Source organism: Thalia democratica, chromosome 1, assembly GCF_965202585.1.
Source record: "Thalia democratica chromosome 1, ktThaDemo2.hap1.1, whole genome shotgun sequence".
NCBI classification, from domain to species: Eukaryota; Metazoa; Chordata; class Thaliacea; order Salpida; family Salpidae; genus Thalia; species Thalia democratica.
In genome coordinates this window covers 65,523,668-65,544,368 of record NC_139165.1, presented here as the reverse complement: position 1 = coordinate 65,544,368, position 20,701 = coordinate 65,523,668, and the positions used below count along the sequence as shown (strand labels likewise).

General features: G+C 25.1%; 1 protein-coding gene across 1 annotated transcript; it reads left to right on the top strand.

Moving 5' to 3' along the window:
* The first annotated feature begins 1,131 nt into the window (after positions 1-1,131).
* Positions 1,132-20,202, top strand: LOC145831309 (ferric reductase 1-like). The gene is made up of 14 exons (XM_082938513.1): positions 1,132-1,295; positions 1,521-1,712; positions 3,157-3,316; positions 5,385-5,448; positions 6,464-6,557; positions 6,970-7,158; positions 7,423-7,585; positions 8,202-8,337; positions 9,964-10,078; positions 10,358-10,444; positions 11,431-11,605; positions 13,126-13,254; positions 18,953-18,984; positions 19,257-20,202. The coding sequence occupies exons 1-14, from the start codon at positions 1,146-1,148 to the stop codon at positions 19,344-19,346; spliced, it is 1,776 nt and encodes a 591-aa protein (XP_082794639.1). The 5' UTR covers positions 1,132-1,145; the 3' UTR covers positions 19,347-20,202.
* The last annotated feature ends 499 nt before the right edge of the window (positions 20,203-20,701 follow it).

Below are 20,701 nucleotides of genomic sequence, written 5' to 3'. Positions count from 1 at the left end.
AAAGTAAAATTAGAAAAGTTTAAAGTGGTCTAGCAAGTCCGAATCTTATTTTGAAATTAGGATTTGGACAAATCCAAATTTGAGTCTTATTTTGAAATTTAGGGTTAGGCCGAATCCGAATCCAAGTCTTATTTTGAAATTAGGATTTGGTCAAATACGAGTCCAAAAAGGCCGGATTCGTCCAAATCCAAGTCCGAATCTTGGATTCCGTAGATCACTAATAATTTCTTTAACAATTTACTTGTTTCATTGTTTAAATATTAACAACTAAAATCAATTTAAAGGTAACTTGCCATACAAAAACAAAAAAAAATTAATTAAATAAACAACATTACTAAAACAATGTAAGCCGAACTTAACTTTGTAAAATGATATAGCAAACTTTAAAATGTTGTTCGTGTGTATAGCCTAAAGTTCAGCAATGTGCTGCAAAAACCACTTTAAACAGATACTACTAAAAGTCAAGTAACTTTTGTTCTAATAGGAATTATTTATTTATCTAGAAAAACTCAATATATATAAATTTAGAGCTTAATTAAATTTTAATATTTAAAAAAGTTAAATTTATAAATTTTATATAAATACTCATTCTCTATTTCTACTTAAACACGATTTGGGCCCACTGTGAGTGGCAAACCTGTTTTAAAATTTCAGTTTTTGAAAATGCTTTAACTTTAACAAATTAAGCTTTTTTAATTTTTTATAATAGAAACAGATTTTTAAGTTAACTAAATTTTTTTTTTCAATATTATAATTACTGAATTTAATAGGTCATTGGTAATTTGTACACAAATTTAATTGTTATCTTGCAGTAAATTTGTAAAACATAAATTTTTGTTAGTAACAAAAACTGTATTCCCACCAAAAGATATATATTTAATTTAATTTCATACTTAAAAAATACTTACTGCACCTGAATGTGTGTATAGTCCATTAGCTAATTAGATAGTCTTTACTAAGTGCTTTAAAACTTAATACCTGATATTCTTTTTTGTATTCATATGAATTACTTTTTTAGTTAAGTATATGTCTGAGTAAGAGAAAAAGAAGACAATATTATTTTTTTAAAGTTAGAAAAATAGTAGTAACTCTAGTATAATTTTTATAAATACTTTTAAAACTTACAGCTTTAAATTATATATATTATGTTAAAACATTTATTGTTAATCACTTTAACTGGATACGCTTTTTCTAAACGAGATAGCTCAGAGTGTGGAGTAACAAAGAAATGCTTGTACTTCCCTGAAGGTTGCTCATTGTCAGACAACAACTGTATTCTTTTCACTTACAGTTATGTAAGTTTTATAGTTAGAATAAGACAAAAAAATATTCAAGTTTATAAATTGATTAAATACTTGTGTTTAAGTAGTTTTATATTTTATTCATTTACGTTTGTTTTAAACTTACTTAATATATTTAGTTGTTTTTCACATAATAAGAAAAGTGTTTTGAATTACAAACTTTAATCTCTAAGTCAAATAGTTGTAAGTATAGATTACTAAATGTTTTTTAATTTTTAGAATAGCACTTCAAACAACTTTAAAATGGAACTAAGTGGAGGAACAGGAAATGGGAACCATTATTCCGCAGTAGCATTTTCAAATGTTGCAAAAATGGAGAATATGGATGTGTACTTTTGTACTGGAGATGAGCTGCTCACTGGAAAAGTTGAACAACAATATAATGATCCTGTCATAGATAGCTCAACCCTGGTAAAATATAGTATACTTGTTAAACTACAAATATAAGAACTAAAGTAAGCTGCTATCATACTTTGGTAAAGTTTGGTGTATTATACTAAAACAAAAAGTTTTATTTTGCATGTAAATATTAATTAATTTTTTTAGAGAATGTTTTATAAAAACAGCTAATAATATATACAACATAAACTTTGGTTATGTATGACTCAACCATGCTTTTAATATTTACTTGATTTGCAGATTTATTTGAAATTTGAATTAGTAGTTAATATGAACTAAAAATATTCAAAGTTTACTTTGTTATTTGTGGTCTGCCGCACACTAGTTTTAACTTATTTGATAATTTTTCGAAAGCTTAGTTTAGTTTTAACATTTTAAAACAAATTTGCTAGTTTTTGTTAGATTATAAATGAGTTAGAAGTCATTTATTTCAGTTACTCTGATATTTTATTATAAACTTATGTTTTACTGTATTTTTTTTGTAAGTACAGTGTTGATATTAAATTGTTATACTAAATACTTTTCCTTACAACTACTTCTACTTTAGTATGACTAAGATGTTTTTCGTAGTATTTTCAAAATACAATTTGAAAGCTCGTATTCACAGTTATACTCTTAGTGATTAAAAAAAGTATAAGTAAATAAAATCTAGAAGTAGTGGTTCTCAATATTAAAAAACAAATATGTAAATGATTCAGTGAAAAAATGTTCTCAATAAATTACTGTTAAAAACTTTTTGCAAGTAGATAGTTTAATTTTATTTTTTTTATTAAGAATAAAAATAATTAAAAAATTTGGTTGTTTTTATAGTTTTATGAAATACTAAAGCTTGCTAACATCTATGAAAAATAGAACACAACTGATTATGCATATCTTAGTTTTATTTTTGAATATAAATTCATTTGTTTACACTAAAGTTTATATGGGCGCTGAATAAAGTATAATTGCATAAAAGATGCAAAAAGTTTTTTAGGTTTTTAGTAAATTCTGGCTAAACTATGATAGTTTGTTTATAGTCAGTAACGCTATTTTATTGATTCAAAGAGTAGGAAACCCGATCTAGTTATTGATTTTTTTAAACAAGTGTATAAATTTTATTGTAATATTATTTTGTTAATGTTTAAGATAGCTTAAGTTCTATTCAAATTTTAACATAGAACTTTTAAACCTATATCATAATTAAGAAACTTTATTTGTCTAAGTATGAAATAAATCCGTCGTTCTCTTTTTGTTTGTTTGTTATAATATCTTAGATACAATGTCTCTTACGTTTAACTCAAAGTAGTAATAAAACACCCTTAAGTTTAAGCTTTTCTGAGAAAAATTTTATTGTAATAATATTTATTTTTTTGAAATTTTTAATCTTTTGACTGTTTGAAACCTTATCTATTCTGATATATTTGAATTAATCTCTTATATTTTTTAGTTTAATTGATTATTTAAAAACATATTTCAGCCAGAAGTTACAGCTATCACAGCAGAAACAATAGACGGAATAGCTCAGTGTAGCTTTACAAGAAGTAGTTCAGTAAAACGAGTGTTACAAGGGAGTTCAATTGACTTTGATTTATCAAAAAATTCTTTTTATGTTCTTTGGGCTAGAGGGGCCTATAGTGGTAAGTTATTAAAGTTTACTTTAGTTTAATAAAGTAACTTTATTAATATTTTTACTTGAAATATTTCCAGCTTCTTTTAATTCAAATATAGAAATAGTACAATATTTAAGTATTTAATTTATTTTAGTTGTTCATGTAAGTTTTTAGCTTGATTAGAGCAGTGTAAAAATTTAATAAATTGTATTATTATAGTTTTTAAATTTTTGAATTTTTGAAATTGTTTAACTATAGTAGAGTACCTGTAAAAACTATTTTAGATTAATTTTGTTAAAGCAAGAGTTACAGGCTTGCTAAAGTTTATTGTTACTATAGCAATTACAACATTTCAAAAATGTTTTACAATAAAAATTAAACACATGTTACAAAGAAATTATTAAAAAGATAGTAATTTAGTATTTAATGCCTAAACTTTATTATTTTCAGTTAAAAATGTTTATGTACTAAAAAAGCATTAATGGAGATTGATCAATAAGTTGAAACAGTTTTATTATCCAAAATTAAGGCCATGGGGAGGGGGGAAAAACACTTTTTTTTACAAAAATTAACTTTGGCTTTTATATGAAAGTTAGTACTACAAATTATAAGCCAGTGTTTATAGAATTCAAAAATATCATTTAGCTTTAGAGATATTTTATTTTTTGTAAAATGTGTCCGATACAAATATATGGACCGCAAATTTTTCGGGGTCAATTTTCTCGGAAATTTTAAAAATCACTAAAAATCTATCTCCTTCTTTATTTTTCAAGCAATCCTCTTCAAATTTTTCTACTTAACATTTTTTAAATTCACAAGTAACGTTTTTTTCTTATTGTATAAAGATTAGACTGTGAAAGTTTGAAGAAGATTGCTTGAAAAATGTAGAAGGAGATAGATTTAAAACAAAATAATCTTTTTTCGCTGATTTAGTTTTCCCTTCCCATAGGAAACCTATTATGCTGCCCGACTTTGACTGGTCATATCTCATACCTTTCATCTTTCATAAAATATCTTTTTAATACCATAAAAACATCTTAAAGCTTAGAAAAAACTCTATAAAATAAGATCAACTTGTAAAATGCATGGCTTACCCCCCTATGGCCTTAATTTCAAAAAATTATGTTTATTTTTGAAGTGGCATATAATTTACGTATATAAAATATTTATTATAAAAAGTGTTGCATTCTCATTGCTTACCTTTAATCTTAGATTCGTTTTAAGTTGCAAAAAAGTTAGCTAACTTTTTAAACCCTTAATGTTAAATAAAATTTCACTACATATATGCTTTATGCATAAAATGGTTCTATAAACATTGCATATCTTAAGTTTACTATGTGAATTGGTTTTATATGAATCATAAGTGTTACGATCTAGTATCATTGATTAAAATAAGGATGTATAATTTATTTATTAACAAAAGCTTTACTTCCTGAGAATAAAGAAAGTTAGATTAAAAGTTTGCTTATTTGAAAAAATAGCAATAAAGTTTACAATCATTAGTTTTGAAATTTTCAGTATTTTCAATTCACAATTTGTACCTAAATTTATTGTTGTTTTTTTTTTTAGTTTTTGTTTAATATATTCTTACAAAATTATAACAAAGTAATGTTACTGTGCTTTGAATCTTTCTACCAGCATCATAAAGACTTATTTTAATATCTTCACTCATGTTTTTATTTCAAAAAAACACTAGCTTGTCAAAAGCATTTGGTTAGTACACTATAGCTATGTTACAAAGTTTTGCTTGTAGTATAAAGTTTTTTAATCCTTAACATTTATGTGAATAAAAAGAAATTCAAATGAGTAGATAAGATTTTCTGTGATCATCTAGTAAAATTATTAAAAATTAAGCAATATTATTCAAACCAGAAAATTTAATTTTACATGAGTGACATAATACAAATATGTAAGAAATCTCTTATTTTTTACTTACTGGTTGTTTTGATAAGTTTTGGATTTTTTGTGTAACCCAAAAATCTTAAAATTTTTATTTTATTGACTCAAAAATTTAGCTATGATGTTTAAAAAGTTTTGTACGAATTTATAATGTTATAAGAAAACTATTAGAAGTAACAAAACAATTTTATTGCAGGAAAACCTCAGTATCATGACGCAAGAGGAATTTCTACATCAAAACTAACTGCTAACATTGAAGCGTTAGTCAAAGTATATTTATGTTTTAATTGTTGCAACAATTTTGTACTTAAACTACTAAGAAATATAATGTACAATTATTTTGTTTAAAACAAAGCTGATAAGAGCTTGGGAAACCATCAATTTAAATGGGGTTCCTAAATATCAAAATTGTGAAGTCTCTTGATTTAATTTCAATTTAAGATTTTATGAAAAAGATAAATTTTAAATGTTTTAATTTATTTGAAAGTATATTCTTTATCTTTTCTACTACTTTTAACTTTTGCACAATCTAAGATTGATTTGTTATTAAAAAATGACTAAACTTTTCAACAAATTTTTGGTTTGTAACTGCATCAGTTTTTCTTTTATTTTATAACTTTTAAGCTTTTTAATTGGGTTTGGTCAGACGTTTTTGTAAACTAATTCTAGAAGTTTTACTGCAATATTATTATTTTGCTTTAACTTTTGGCTAAAAAAAGTATTAAAAAAATTAAACCAAAATAAGAGCTACAGAGCATAAACGTTCTCTACAAAAATCAACCGTTTTTATGATAAACAAAATATATTAAACTGTTCATAAGTGCTTCATTTATTTTTTATAGACTTGTTAAGCAAATTTAATGAGCAATTAGTAAAAAAAAATACAGAATTTTATTTACTGAGAGCTTTCAACAAAAAACTGCTACTATTTTGAAAGCCTTTTTAACTAATCATGATCCCATAATAAGGGACTATGTATTGTTTATTTTTTTGGGAAAATTGACTACAAAAAGTACCTATTTGTGTTGAAAATTTGTATGGTAAAACTCTTAGTTTCAAGAGTTTGTTAGTTTTCTTTTTTTTTAAGTTCAATAAACTAGTATTTACAGTTAACTGCATTTATTATTTTTTGATTCTAGAAAAGGAAAAGTTTATGTAGTTAAAAAAACATTAGTGTTTTTTTTACTTGTATGATTAAGCTTTTACTAGTTTGTAATATGTGCCTACCTAAATATTAAAGCATATTGTAGTTTTGTTTATACTGAGTTTTTTTAGCTTGGCATCTGAATGTGAAAAGACTGTTGGATGTTTTAGACAACCTGCTAATTGTATACCTGGCACAGATTGTATGTTCTTTTCTTGGATATACGTATGTTTTTTTTTAAATAAAAATGTGATTCAGTTTAAAAAATATTTTATCTACTAAAACTGGAAAATTGTTTGCCTATCTGGAATGAAATATTAAAACAGTTTTAACTTATAGTTTTTTTTTTCCAATAATTGCTATAAAAAGTTGATTTACATATTTCGTGAGTAAAATATATTTAGTAACACAATACATTAAAACCTAAAATGTGTAAAGTTTACACTGTAAACTAATAATTATTTCAAAATAATTTTTGTATTTAGTTTAAAATTTAGACTCTTTGCTTTAACTACTATAATGTTATTTTTTAAAAATCGTATAAAATATACTGTTTAACTTAATTATAGTTTACTAAGTTTTTATCTGTGTATCAGTTTAGACTTGATCTTAAATCGAATTATTGTTTTATAAACAGGATGAGTCTAACAATCAATTTGAATTCACCATAGTTGGAAAACAGAGGAGCACGGAATCGTACCTAGCATTTGCATTTGCAACTTCAAATATGATGCAAGACGCAGATGTTTATTACTGTACTAAGGACAAGCTTGGGGTGTCTCAGATAACAGATTTAGGAGCTCAACCTATCGATGTATCAGCACCTGTTAGTGATTTGTTTTTACTTCGTTTATAAATTATAATTATAATTAAGAAAAAACTCAAGTGTTACAAAACTTAGTAAGCAACAATGATATTAGAATGCTTTTTAAGTTTTATTTAAAGGTATTTAATATTTATTTTAGTTTAAAGCTATTACCTTAGTTTTATGGTGATTTCATAACTATTATAAATAGTGATATTTTGTACTTTATTTTAAATGATAAATATCTCAAAATGAGAATTTTTGCTAATTCCCTTGCTTACACAGGATATCACAGAAGTTAGTTCTAGTGAGGAAGATGGAAATCTAATTTGTACGTTTACACGTCCAGCTGCTCAAACAAGGCGAATTTCAGATGGAGAAAGCAAAGTGTTTGACTTAAAAAACGAAAAGTTTTTTCTGTTGTACTGTATCGCTCCTGTCAGTTCAAGTAAGTCAGCATGTTGTTAAATGTCTGCTCAATTATCGCATTGAGAACTTTAAAACCAGTGATAACCTTAAATGGCAAATTCAGTGTAGAATATAGACAAATAATACAAACATATTATTGATAATCGAAGACATATTTTTTTAAATCTCGAAGCTAAAACTTCATATTAAATTATTGTATATTATAATTAAGTTATTAATTAACTAACTTTAAACTTGCTTTTAATTTTTTGTATTAAAACTTCAAGTAATAAGTAAATTAAATAAATAAATTAGAAATATATTTTTTGTTCTTACATTGTTCTTAAGTAGATGTTGAAAAACAAAAAGTTCAAGATAAATGTCTATAAGGCAACAATTTAAAAAATACTGAAACTTAAGCTTAAAAAAATATATTTGAAACATACATAAGTCTTAGATTTTTGAAAAACAAATTTAGTAAAAAAAAAACTTCCATGAAGAAGTTTACTGTGTTTTGTTCGTTTTAAATGTAGAACAAACGAGCTTTGGTAAGCTTATATTTTCTTAAATTGAACCAATAGAGAAAAAAAAAGACTTAATTTCAAGTCAAGTTTTATCAACCGCAAAATAGACAGTGAACAGTGCATATTGTTAAGGTGGGGGGATGACGCAACACAGGTCACATGACGACAGAGGCGCATCAACCACGTCCATCGACTTCACCACATTCACTGGAGGTAGCGGGGGAAGCACCGGAACAAGTACCACTGTCAAGCTTGTCAGGGCTCACGCGTGAGTGCTTTGTAAAGTGTTAGCTTGGTAATTTTTTTTTACTCGAATTTTGTGTAGTTGTACTTTACTGTTTATACACATTAAATATGTCCTTAGTTTTTTTTTTTTTGATTTAATTGAACAGAAAACAAACTAATTTATATTATTTTTAAATACTAATTTGGTTTGTCAGTTTTATGGAGTTATAGTTTTATGGAGTTATTTAAAAATAAAGATGAGTAAAAAAATAAAAAATACAAGTTGATCTAATTCAAAGTTATCATAGCTCAAATGGGCTGCGATTAAACTCTTATGTTATAATATCAATTTTTTACTTTAATAATTAAGTTTAGTTCGTGCACATGCGTGTGTTCAGCTTTTTACGTTTCTTTGCATCAGTTTAAAAGTTAAATTCATGTCAGAATTGTTGTTAGCATTCTTTATATACAGACAAAAAAAAAAGAAAAAAAAGCGTATAATGTAAAGACATGTTTGAAACCAGTACTTGTTTTTGTGAATTTTTTTTTGGTTAACTTTTTGTTTAAAGTTACTCTTACAAAATAGTTTTTGGAAAATTCAAAAGGTATTAAATGTTTAATTTAAGTGTTAAATATAACAAAATTGTTGAGTTCTATCTACTGCAAAAAGTTGTTTACCTTTCTTTTATTAAGTTTAAGTAAAAGGAGTGAATTATAAATATTTTAATAAGTTGCATTCATATGTGTAATTAATTAATTTTAAACGCAAAGTTAAAAGCATAATAAGTAACTGTTATATAGTGTAAAGTATATAAAACTATTCATTCTTGAGATTATTTTGTTTTCAAAGTTACCTATTTTGAAGTTCTGAGTAGCATAACACGGAGTCGTCTCCGTGTTAAATTCTAAGTTCCTTAAAAAAATGAGAAATTATACTGACGTTTTAAAATTTTACCTAATAACTTTTTGAAAGCCAGTATTATAAAAATAGTTTTATCCTAATAAAATTAAACGTTTATAAATATTGTTTTTGAGTTGTTTTGAAGTTTAAATAACAAAAACTTTTTTATGATGTTTATTAAATTATTTAAGGTCAAATGTTAGGTTAAAATATGTGAATTTGGTTTTTTAAAGATTAAATTGTCATTCAAAGTATATTAATGTCAGTCTTATTATTGCGATCAAACAAAGTTATCATCAAAATGTTTGTTTTCTTGTATCACGTTAGAAAAATTCCTTCTGCGATTTCAACAAAAAGTTGCAATGTTTCGCAAATGCTTCTCAACTACTTTTATTTTCTTTAGTTTTATTTATACAAGTTTTTCAAAATTATATTAGTCTATACGTAAAAAAAAACACATAACTAAGCTTTTTTTATAACGATGAAAAGATTAATTAAAACTTTTTTTTTTTCAAGAAACTAAAGTAAAAAAATGTGTATACATTTTTATGTGAGTTCTGTAGTTCTTGTATTTTAATGATTTATTTCTTTGTTTTTATTGTCGTCAAATTTTTATTATATTATAATACTTTTTATAATAACAATTTTAGCTAACTTTTGAATTAAAAAAATTATCAAACTAATAGTTTGACAGACGTTATTTTCTTCAAAGGTATAGTACAAGTATATTGTATAAAACTTATATATATTACAGTTACATTATAACAGTGTGCTGATGATGCTAGCGTGGATGTTGTTTTCTAACATCGGAATTGTAGTGGCTCGACATTACAAGCCGTTGTGGCCTGATAACAAAATAAACGGAACAGCTGCTTGGTTTCAGGTTTGTTGTGCAAACTTTGCTGAATAATGTTGTTCTTTACAGGTTTACTGAAGTGTTCTATAAATATTGCATATGTTTTATAGTACTTTTGTCTATTTTTTAAGCTTCAATGGTTTCTAGTTCTTTTGAAAACTTTTGATAATGAAAAAAATAAAATGAACTAGTTTAAAAAAAGTTATTTTTTTCTATTTTTTAGTATAAAACACAAGCTTATAAATTAAGAATTTTAGTTGAAATTTTCATGTATTTAAAGTTTATACAGTTTCTACTTATTTGTAGGTCCATCGATTTGTAATGGTTACTACTGCTATTTGCACTATAGTTGCCATTATTTGTATATTCAGTGCCATACAAGGTTACAGTACCGTAAGTTGTTTATTCTTGTTTACTTGTATACAATTATATTTGTTATATAAAGGTGCGTCCGATTTACCAAATTATTTTTGTGTTTTTTAATTTATGTGCTTTGCAAATATAGCACTTTTATAATAGCTATATGGATATTATGTTAGGGTCTATTCTATTTGCGGAATGATTAAAATTAGCTTTGTGCTTTGTAATAACAAATATTTAACTAGCTAATTTCAGTAAAAAGCTAGATTTTATGACTGAGCTAAAAACTACAATCCGTTTCTAGTAAACAAAAAAGTTAGGGTTAAAAAAGCAGTTAAGTCAGGTTTCATTACAAACTTGTCCATATTTATAAAAATATAAGAAAGTTTTATTGAAGTATTAAAATTTACATGTGATGTTCAGTGAAAAACACTGATTGGAGATTTGAAGCGGTAATTTAACAATATAAAAGTTGATATTATCAACAATCACTAAACTCATGATCTAAAATATAAATGATGCTCAATTAGTAAAATTGAATATAAAGTTAGCATCGAATAGTCAGATTTATTTTTTGAATATAAATTAAAGTATCTTAAAGTTTTTTCATGACTAAGTTTGTAAAAATTTTTTAGTATTCATTTAACTATAGATAAACAGAAACTAAAGTCTTTAAACTGGTTAAAACGTTTTATAAATTAACTATGATGTATAAAAACGTCACGTAGCGTAACAAAATCCTACATTAAAGCAAAAAAGCTACTTAAACTTACAATGCTTTATTACTATCTTAATTAAAGTCAACTTGTATTTGAACTTTAATAGCTTTGAATAAGATTGCTTCGACTAATTTGAAATAGACTTTATATTTTTGTTTGTTTTTTATTTACAATTAATTTGAAAAGTTGTAATTTTATTTGTTATTCATTAAACAGAATATATTAAAGGCACATTATTTTAAGTAACAGATATAAAAAATAAAATGCTTGTCTTAAGTTATAAAATTAACATTATCGTAGGGAGCAGGGTCCCACCCTGTCATCGGTATTGTTGTTACAATCCTGACAATCACCAACCCGATAATGGCCGGTTTCCGACCCGCACCTGACTCTGAAAACAGGTGGATGTTTAACATCGGTCACTTTATTGTTGGTTATTCCGCCCGGTTGCTTTCCATAGCTGCTATATTTTTGGGTAAGCTTTTGTCGTTAAACAAATTAAATTGGTTGTTGTACTATAATGGATTAAACATGTTTGAAAACTTTCATCTTTACTTTTGCAAAACTGTGGTTAATAACTTTTTATACCATATATTACTTGTAGTTAAAGAAAGTTCTACAGTTAAAACTAATTTAAGGGTTGCCAAAAAACATGGAATCCTGGAAAAACCTGGAATTTGAAAATTTAGGCTAAAAAAATCTGGAAAACCCGGAATTTGAGAAGTTTTTAACAAAAACACAAAAAAATCTGAAAAAAACATTGAATTTTAAACAAATTTTACATGTTAAGTTGTAAACTTTCGATTTTACACTTAATATCTATCATATAGATAAAAAAAATTTGTCATCATTAAAGTTTTTTTAATTAAAAAACACATTTAAAGAAGCTTTACGATATCTGTTCATTGTCCTTATACTACTTAACACAGTTTTTTACCTTAAACTCTACTTTAAACTTGAAATAGACCATAAAACGTTTAATTTTAAAAGCCTGGAAGAAATTTTGAAAACTTGGAGAAAATTTTCCAAAAACATTTGGCAACCCTGTAATTAGTTGTTTTAAGCTTTAAATTTTCATGATAATATGAAAATAATTTGTTTTATTCGCATTGTTTGAAAACATTTAAAACTGTTATATCAATTCAAGTGTAACACAGTTTACCGAACTTGATTTTGCGTTTTATGCAGTCATGCTTAAAATAAATGATGCTTTTTATATTTTTATTTTTTGAAAAATATTAAAATGTTATTGTAAGAAAAGTTTACATTATACCTAGATTTTTCCGATTAATTATAAATGTAACGGATTGGTTTAATTTTCAATTTAAAGTCTTAAACTTTGCAATTTGCTATTAATCATAGTATCTATAAAAAGTAATATATTTGTATTAAAATAAAATTCCATAGAATTTCGAAACTTAAGAAGTGTACATAAAAAATATTTTTCAATAGATATTTTTTTTTTGCCGACTCATTATTATTAAACTTTAGTAAACTTTTCGATGATTTATAACGAATGTTTGCTAAAACACTTATCATGTTTGTCCGACTAAATAAACCTTTATTTAATGTTTATAATGATAATCGCTTAAATTACGTTAATCATAAAGTAAATTAGTTATATAGTTCAAATATTTCCAATAGGTAATAGTAGTTATAAATCAAACAAATCAATATGTGATTTTACAATAAGTCAAACGAGTAATAAGATTTTAAATTTACTCATTCTTTATTTTTTGAAACTATGATTTATTAGCTAGTACTGAAGTTGTTGCCCAATTTGAACACCAGGAAAAAGCATTCATGTTTGTTAAATTATTAATAAGTTTCTTGCTTTCTTAGTAAATACACATATATATAATAAACAATGAACTTTACAGCAAGATGTCTTCAAACGATTTATTGTGTTTTTCAAATTGTCTTAGCTACACTAAGAAGTACTTATACATTTTACATTATTAAGAGTTATGAGTTATACATGAGTAAAATTTATAGGTGTTAGATTGCGCTGGTTTCGGCAAACTAACACTACAACTTGGATAATGGTTGGATTCGTAGTCAATCAAGTAATTGTTGAGGTGTTACTCGAATTTGTATCAGCTGTAAATGGTCATGTTAAAACGAGTTAGTTGAATTTGATAAAAAATAATTATGGTTTTCAGTATTTTTTAAAATCACGAACTAGTCATTTGCAACAGACTATTTCCTAGTTTAGAAATAATTTGATACAAATTATTGATTATTATAACTTTAAACCTATAATTGGTTATGATATCTATAGTAAAACGAAGCTAAGTTGTATTTAATGCCTTTTTAATTTAAGTATTTACTAGTATACCTTAAACAAGGTGGCTACTAAACCTAGAATCCTGGAAAACATGGAGTTTAACAATTTAGTCTAGAAAAACCTAGAGTTTAAACAATTTTTACATGTTGAGTAGTAAAACTTTGATTTTAAACGAAAAATCTATCGTATCGATAAAATCTTTTTGTCATCATCAAAAGTTTTTTTATTGAAAAATACATTTAAAGTAGCTTTACAGTATAATATTTAATACTATTTGTTATACAATTTAACACATTTTTTAACATTAAACTTGACTTTAAACTAAACATATACTCAAAAACCTGGAATTTCAAAAACCTGGAAGAATTTTCTCAAAAACCAGTGGCCACCGTATTTAAACTTCTTCAAAATGTGTTATATAGTTTTCAACTAACTAAAAGTTGATTGAAAAAATCATTTAAATCATTTGATAAGTGATTTTTTGTTTCATAAATATAAACGTGCTTTAAGGTTTTAAAAATATATATTTAGTATAAAGAATTTTAACTTTATAAACAAACAGTTATTAGTAGTTGTGTAGATTAGTTTTATTTGTGAACAATACAATACCAAATTAAAAAGTATCCTAAATTACTTTTTAATATTTTAAAAAATTTTAAATAACTATATTTAAAATAAATTTTTAATTTTAGATTAAAGAAATTTAGTTTAAAAACTAACTAAAATTAGTTTTGCTAAAATATTTTTTTAGTCTATTAGTTTGAACAAACATAATTGATAAAAAAAAGTTTTTTATAAAATACTACGTTTTTACTATGTGTTCAAAATAATCAAAAATATTAAACATCGCTTGAAACCAGCTAATTAGAAATAAATTAAATTTACGTTTAACCAATGAAACATCTAAAATCTTATAAATTGGTTATTTAAACTTTTTTTTAACTTTTTATAGTTAGTTCAACATTTTAAAAACAAAATTAAGAGGTTATAAATGGTTTAGTTATGCAATAGAACATATAAACTTTAGTAAAAGTCTATCAGGGCCAAAACATGGACTACCATGTGCCGTGAGACAATCTCAAGTTAATATAATTTTGATCATACCACTTAGATTATCAGACCTCAAGCTTTCGGTAGACTGGTAAAATCATGGTAAAACATGATAAACCGTTTGTAGGTTAGCGGCTGTTATTTGGTTGTGACTGACTGATAAGTTTTAATAAAAACCAAACCTGGGTCTCAGTCTACAAAAAACTTTTGGTCAGATGATCCAAGTGTTATGATCAAGGCATTGGTTCAAAGTTATAATTTTATAGTTTCTTTACAGATCCACTCTCTGTTGATCAGTTTCAACATTAAAAATATTTTACATACTTTTTATATCTGAAGTTTAGAGTGAATGCTTTAATTTTGATAAGTTCGAAGGTTATTTGCAACTCTTTTTTAAAAAGAGCTTCAAAAACTTAAAGTATATTGGTTACATGACAATTAAAATTCTTTAAAATGTTAAAGAAGCCACATCTTTGACAAAGTAATACATATTTGAAAAAAAAAAACGAAATATACTCATGTAGGTCTAAATAATAAGAGTATGATAGTTCTGAAATATATCTAAATATAAATAATCTGAAAAATGTATTCCTAAAAACAGAATATTAGTAGTTATTTAAAATTTACTTTATTATAGTCGTATCTCAAAAAATATTTTAACTTGGAGAATAATAATGCTCATGTAATGTGTAGGTCTATTAAATAAGACTATGACGGAAAAATATTTTAGTTTTTTAAAAATTTGTTGAAAGAAGCAATTAATAATAACTAAAGATTATTTAAAAAATTTAATTTATCAAAATTTAAATTGTCAGAGTTTTAATAGTTGTGCAATGCACTCAATCTATTACATTTGTATTATGTCAGATTCGAAAATTTTTGGTTTATTTTAATTCAAACTGCACATTTAACCATAACAACATTAGTTTTTTAATTAGATAAGTTTAAAATAATTCAGAGTTGTTATTTCTTACAAAGAATGTTGTGTGCATAGTTTAAAATTTATCTTCAAGTTTGACTGCTTTTCAAGGGTAGATGATATCATATATGAATTTAAAAATTAAAAAAATCTTCTAAACGTCATCTTTAGTTTGATAATTGCTGTTAACTTATCGATATCAATATTTTATATAGTCATTAAACATAATTATATTTAGTAGGGATCTACCGGATTCACTATTTAGGGTTCGGCCGGATCCGGTTCCGGATCTTTTTTCAAAACTAAGATCTGGCCAGAACCGGATCCGGATCTTGTTTTTAAAATAGGATTCGGGTCCGGATCCTAAATATTTATGTAGTTTCAATAGAGAACAAACTTATAAAATTTGATTATTATAATACAATTAATTAATGAAAGTTGTTTAATACAAATGTTTTGTTAGAATACACATTGTTATTGTCTAAATATTGTATTTTAAAACTAGGAAAAAGAACATTGTAAAAAAGATCTATATATATATAAAATCTCAGTTTAAATGTTAAATTTCAAGCTACTTATACGACTGAACTTGAATTTTGTACCTTGTATGGCATAAAAGAAAATTAAACTAAATGTAAATTATTTAAAACTAAATAACGAATTTTAAAATAACTTTAATAAATAAGCTTTAAAAATAACGAACTTCATTATTTTAATTATGTTAAGCTTAGCATTATACCTATATTTATGAAAGTTCGTACTATAAAATGAACAATAGCTTCTTTAGCAACTGTTTATGTTTACAAATATAGTAATTAGTAGATAACATTTACTCATATCAACGCCATTAAGCTACAATGAAACGTGTTCTTGTTTTTCCAACTTGTTATGAAGAAGTAAAAGTTTTTGACAGTTTTTGGAAGCAATCGATTTTGCTTTTGTTCGTACAAGTTACCAGCTTTTCAAAAAAAAACTTTTAGAATAAACAAAAGGTAGTGGTGCAACCTAGCAAGATACCTTCTTGCAAACCTAGCACGATGTGTGTATTTTTTCTTGTTTGAGTTCCACCAAAACTTCAGCTTCTTTAACTTCTTCAGCAGATAATTTTTTTCAGCCCAAAAAAACTTAATTTATGTCTCAATCTCTTGATCAACTGAATCTTGTTGCTCACTTTCGTGAGTGTTGCACTTGTTTCCGATTTAAATGTAGAATAGACGACAAAAAAAATTTGTGATCATCATTTTTAGGTAATTAAGCTTTAGGTTTATTAGGCGTACTAAAGGAACTTGACCAGTCTCACGACAACTATGATTTTTTACCTTGATTTTAGTAGCCTTACAACCTTCTGTTTAAGATTAGCAGGGAAAAAGTCAAGTCGATACCGTGGATCAATAGCTGTTGTGAGTACAAACAAGTCATTATATGAAGGTTTATTCGTGTGCTGTTATTAGTAGTATAAAACCTTCTTTCAAAATCCTCTTTTATATTTTCTACTAAGGTTGGTAAGGCTGTAGAACTACTTTGACCTGATGGACTATAAGCTTTATGATTAAAAAACGTTTTTTGTACTGCTGCATGCGAAATTACACTTGACAGCAATACGTTGTTTTTACTACACTGCTGCCTTACTATATAAAAGCGTTCGAGCAGCTCATTAAGGAGGCTAACAAGTTTCCTTTCATCAACTGTAAGAATATTTTCAGATTTAAATTTGTTGTTAGCCACGTAGTTCTGGACACTTGTTTTTAATTTTTCTAGTCTTTTTAACATAAGGTAGGTTGAGTTCCACCTTGTTTTAACATCTTGCACAAGTAGCATGGCTTTTTGCATTGACACTGATGAACCTAAAGTGACCTGGACTTTTTTGGTTTCTCGCACGCTGTAGAAGAATGATTACTGTGGCCAACAGTTTGACGGGCTTGGCTGTTAACACACTTATGTTACTTTCTGAAAACAGTGAATCTTTAATTATCAGTTGAAGCGTGTGAATGAAATAGGGTGCTAAAGAGAATTCTAACAACAACACCAGCCTTCATGTTAACTGCATTGTCGCGCAGAAAATTTTGTTGAACTATTGCTTTCTCTTAAAGTTTTAGTAACCAAACATTAAATGAGCTGCATTTGTAGATTTTTTTACATTATTTAATATAATTAAATGAGAATAAAATATTTAAGTTAAAATTTAAAGACTTTTAACAAATTGAAACTCATCAAAATTTAAATATATGTTTTATACTAACAAAAGAAAATATTTTAAGTTTATAAATAGAATTTAACTATAGATTCAGTAGAAGAATCTAATCTGCAAGAAACGTTAAATTAACAGTTCACTATTTTTACTATAATGGATATATGTACCTGTATGTTTACAAATAATTTAATTACCTCTCGCTTATTTACGCACATTGTGTCCACAGAAAAAGTGCGTAAAGATATGATAGATCGTAAAGATACGAGAGGTAGCAAATATACTTATTATAATGGCTGTTTATATAAAGCAGACTGGGGACTTTCCCACTTTGAACAATTTGTTTACTTTTTTATTAATATGAAAACAAAAGATAAATCTATAAATATATTAAAAAAAGGATTAAAACTTATACAAAATAATAATACTTGTAAAAATTGTTTACTAATTTAAATAATAAGTAGATTTTATTTTTATCTTTATTTATATGTGACTTTTTTGATACTTAACATTTGTATTCTATTCTACTTAGCAAATTCAATTTATAATTAATCATTTGTTTACAATTAAGAAATGGTGTGGTGTCTATAATAAAATTTGTTTCTATAGCCTTTTACAAAAATATGCTTTTGGTGCTGTAATGGATTTTATTCTTTTGAACAAAAATATATAAAGTATAAGAAAAATGTTTAATAAAAATTGTTTATGTTAATACAACTTTTTTTAATTTGATCTTTGCCCACATAAGAATAAACTTGTCTTGCATTGTATAAAAGATATATTAATGGGTTTTAATAAAATCACAGTGAACCTAATTTGCGCAATATTAAAAAAAAATTAAAAATTTTATTTTTTGAATTTTTTAGAACTCTAAAATGCGTAACTAAACGAGAGTGCGTAACGTCACGAGTGCGTAAAGATGCGAGAGGTTACTGTACTTAATTAATCTCTTTCGCTTGAATAATTTTGAATATTTTAAATATTTAAAACACAATTTTATAAGTATATAAAACTGAAAGAAGCTGATCGCGGAAAATAAAGTCTTTCCAAACTAATTGGATCCGGAACCAGCTAAATCTTAGCTAGGATCCGGTTCCGGATCTTTTTTTTTTAAATTAGGATGCGGGCGGTTCCGGATCCAGGCAAAAAAAGAGCGGGTCCGAATCCGGATCTTGGATCCAGTGAATCACTAATATTTAGCAATCTTAGTAAATCTTTTATAAAATATTATTACAAATTAGTTGCAGCAATATTAATAGTTAATTTTCTGTGTTTTTCTATCAAGTTTTAATTAGATAAATACTACTGGTAAAGTTTATTTTCTATAACTTAAAATTATTTATTTATTCACAAATTTTATAACAAACTATCATTTTAGAATACAGCAAAACTACTAACAACTCTCAAGCGGTTAGTCAAGCTTTTTTTGATGTTTATATCTTTTTTCTTAATATTTACTGTAATTTTTGAAAACTTTATAATAACCCTACTGATTTTCTATGATTTTATTGAATAATTAATTTTAAAACTTTATCTAAAACTTAGTAAAATAATTTTTTTTATACTGTTAATCATTAAACGAGTTGACCTAGTTTCTAAAGTTTTTAAGCATAAGATAACACATTGATAAAAATATTTGTTTTAAGTAAAGCCAAATAAATAAAAATATGTTTACTTTACAGGGATTCAATCAAAAATACTTGTTACTTGCATATTCAGTCTTAACAAATATTGGTTTTGTTGCTGCAATAACTTATTATATAGTCAATTGAGGAAAGAATATATTAGAATTTAGTTTTATTTGCAAAAAAAAATATTCAAATTCTATAAAAAGTTTTATATGTTAATTAAGAAAATAAGGTAAATACAAAAATTATTCAAAACCTTGACTAAGCTGTTGTTAAATAATTGTTTTTTTTTAATAATTTACTCGTTTTTAAGTGAGATTCTGTAATAACTGAAATGATCATTCGTATAACAAAGAAATTATTTTTCTAGTCAATATGCAGCACTTTTGCTTCTTTGTCTTTATGCAATCACCTATTTTTCACCTTTATACAAACCATTTTTAAAACTTAAATACCATGAAATCCAGTATTTGATGTACTGAACTTTTTTACTTGAAAAAAATTTATTATAATAAGTTTAAAAGTTTATTTTTTATTAATATTTTCATATGCTACACTTAACTACTTAGTTAGTTTTCTTTGTAATTTAAGTTTTTTTGCAGGTTTAATAAGTTCTCAATATGTTTTTAACAATATTTTTCAATTTTTGTACAACCCCTTTACATCTCAAACACAGTATAATATTCTTTAATTTTATAAACAGATTTTTAATCATTTTAACTTATTGGGTATAAAACATGTTTAAAAAACAGTATTCTTTCAGGATTTTAAGAAATTATAATAAAGTGAAAGTATAAAAGTTTTGATTTATTTTAATTAGAAAGTTAGCTAAAATCATTGTTTCTTATAAGTTTCATTTAAAAAAGTATTTTTAGACGTTGAGTGATTTCACTCTAAGTTATAAAGATTTTTAAAAATTGAACAGTTTCGTGTAAACACTTGAATAAGAATATTTTATTTGTGAGCACTTGCTTTTTTTTTTTTTAATTTTAACTTTTTGTTGCATGAATTTTTCACAATTTGATTTGAGTTCAGTTTTTAATTACATAAACTTTAAGAAAATGTTTTTTTATAAATAAACGTTTTAACTTCTAGTAATCTTCAATATTAAAAAATGAAAGCTTTTATAATAACTAGTAAATACTTTTTAAATCACAGAAACAAGCTAGGTCCAATCAAAAAGATTGCTTGCAATAGTTTTTTTTTACATTACTTCACAAAAACGCTTATCACGTTTAAATTAAAAATAATTAAAAATAAAAGTTGAATCATCACAAAAGTACATTAAACAACGTTTTTACATCATGTGAAATTTTTTATATAATTGTTTTGATAAAACTTTGGTAATTTTACGCTTTAGTGAGCACAAAAGGTGCCATTACAATAAAAATAGTTATTATTTGAAAAGTAGCATAGAAGCTCTCATAGACTAGTTATGGTTAAATGCCTCGTACAGTGGAGACAAATCTTATCTTTGTATATATTTTTTTAAATGATAT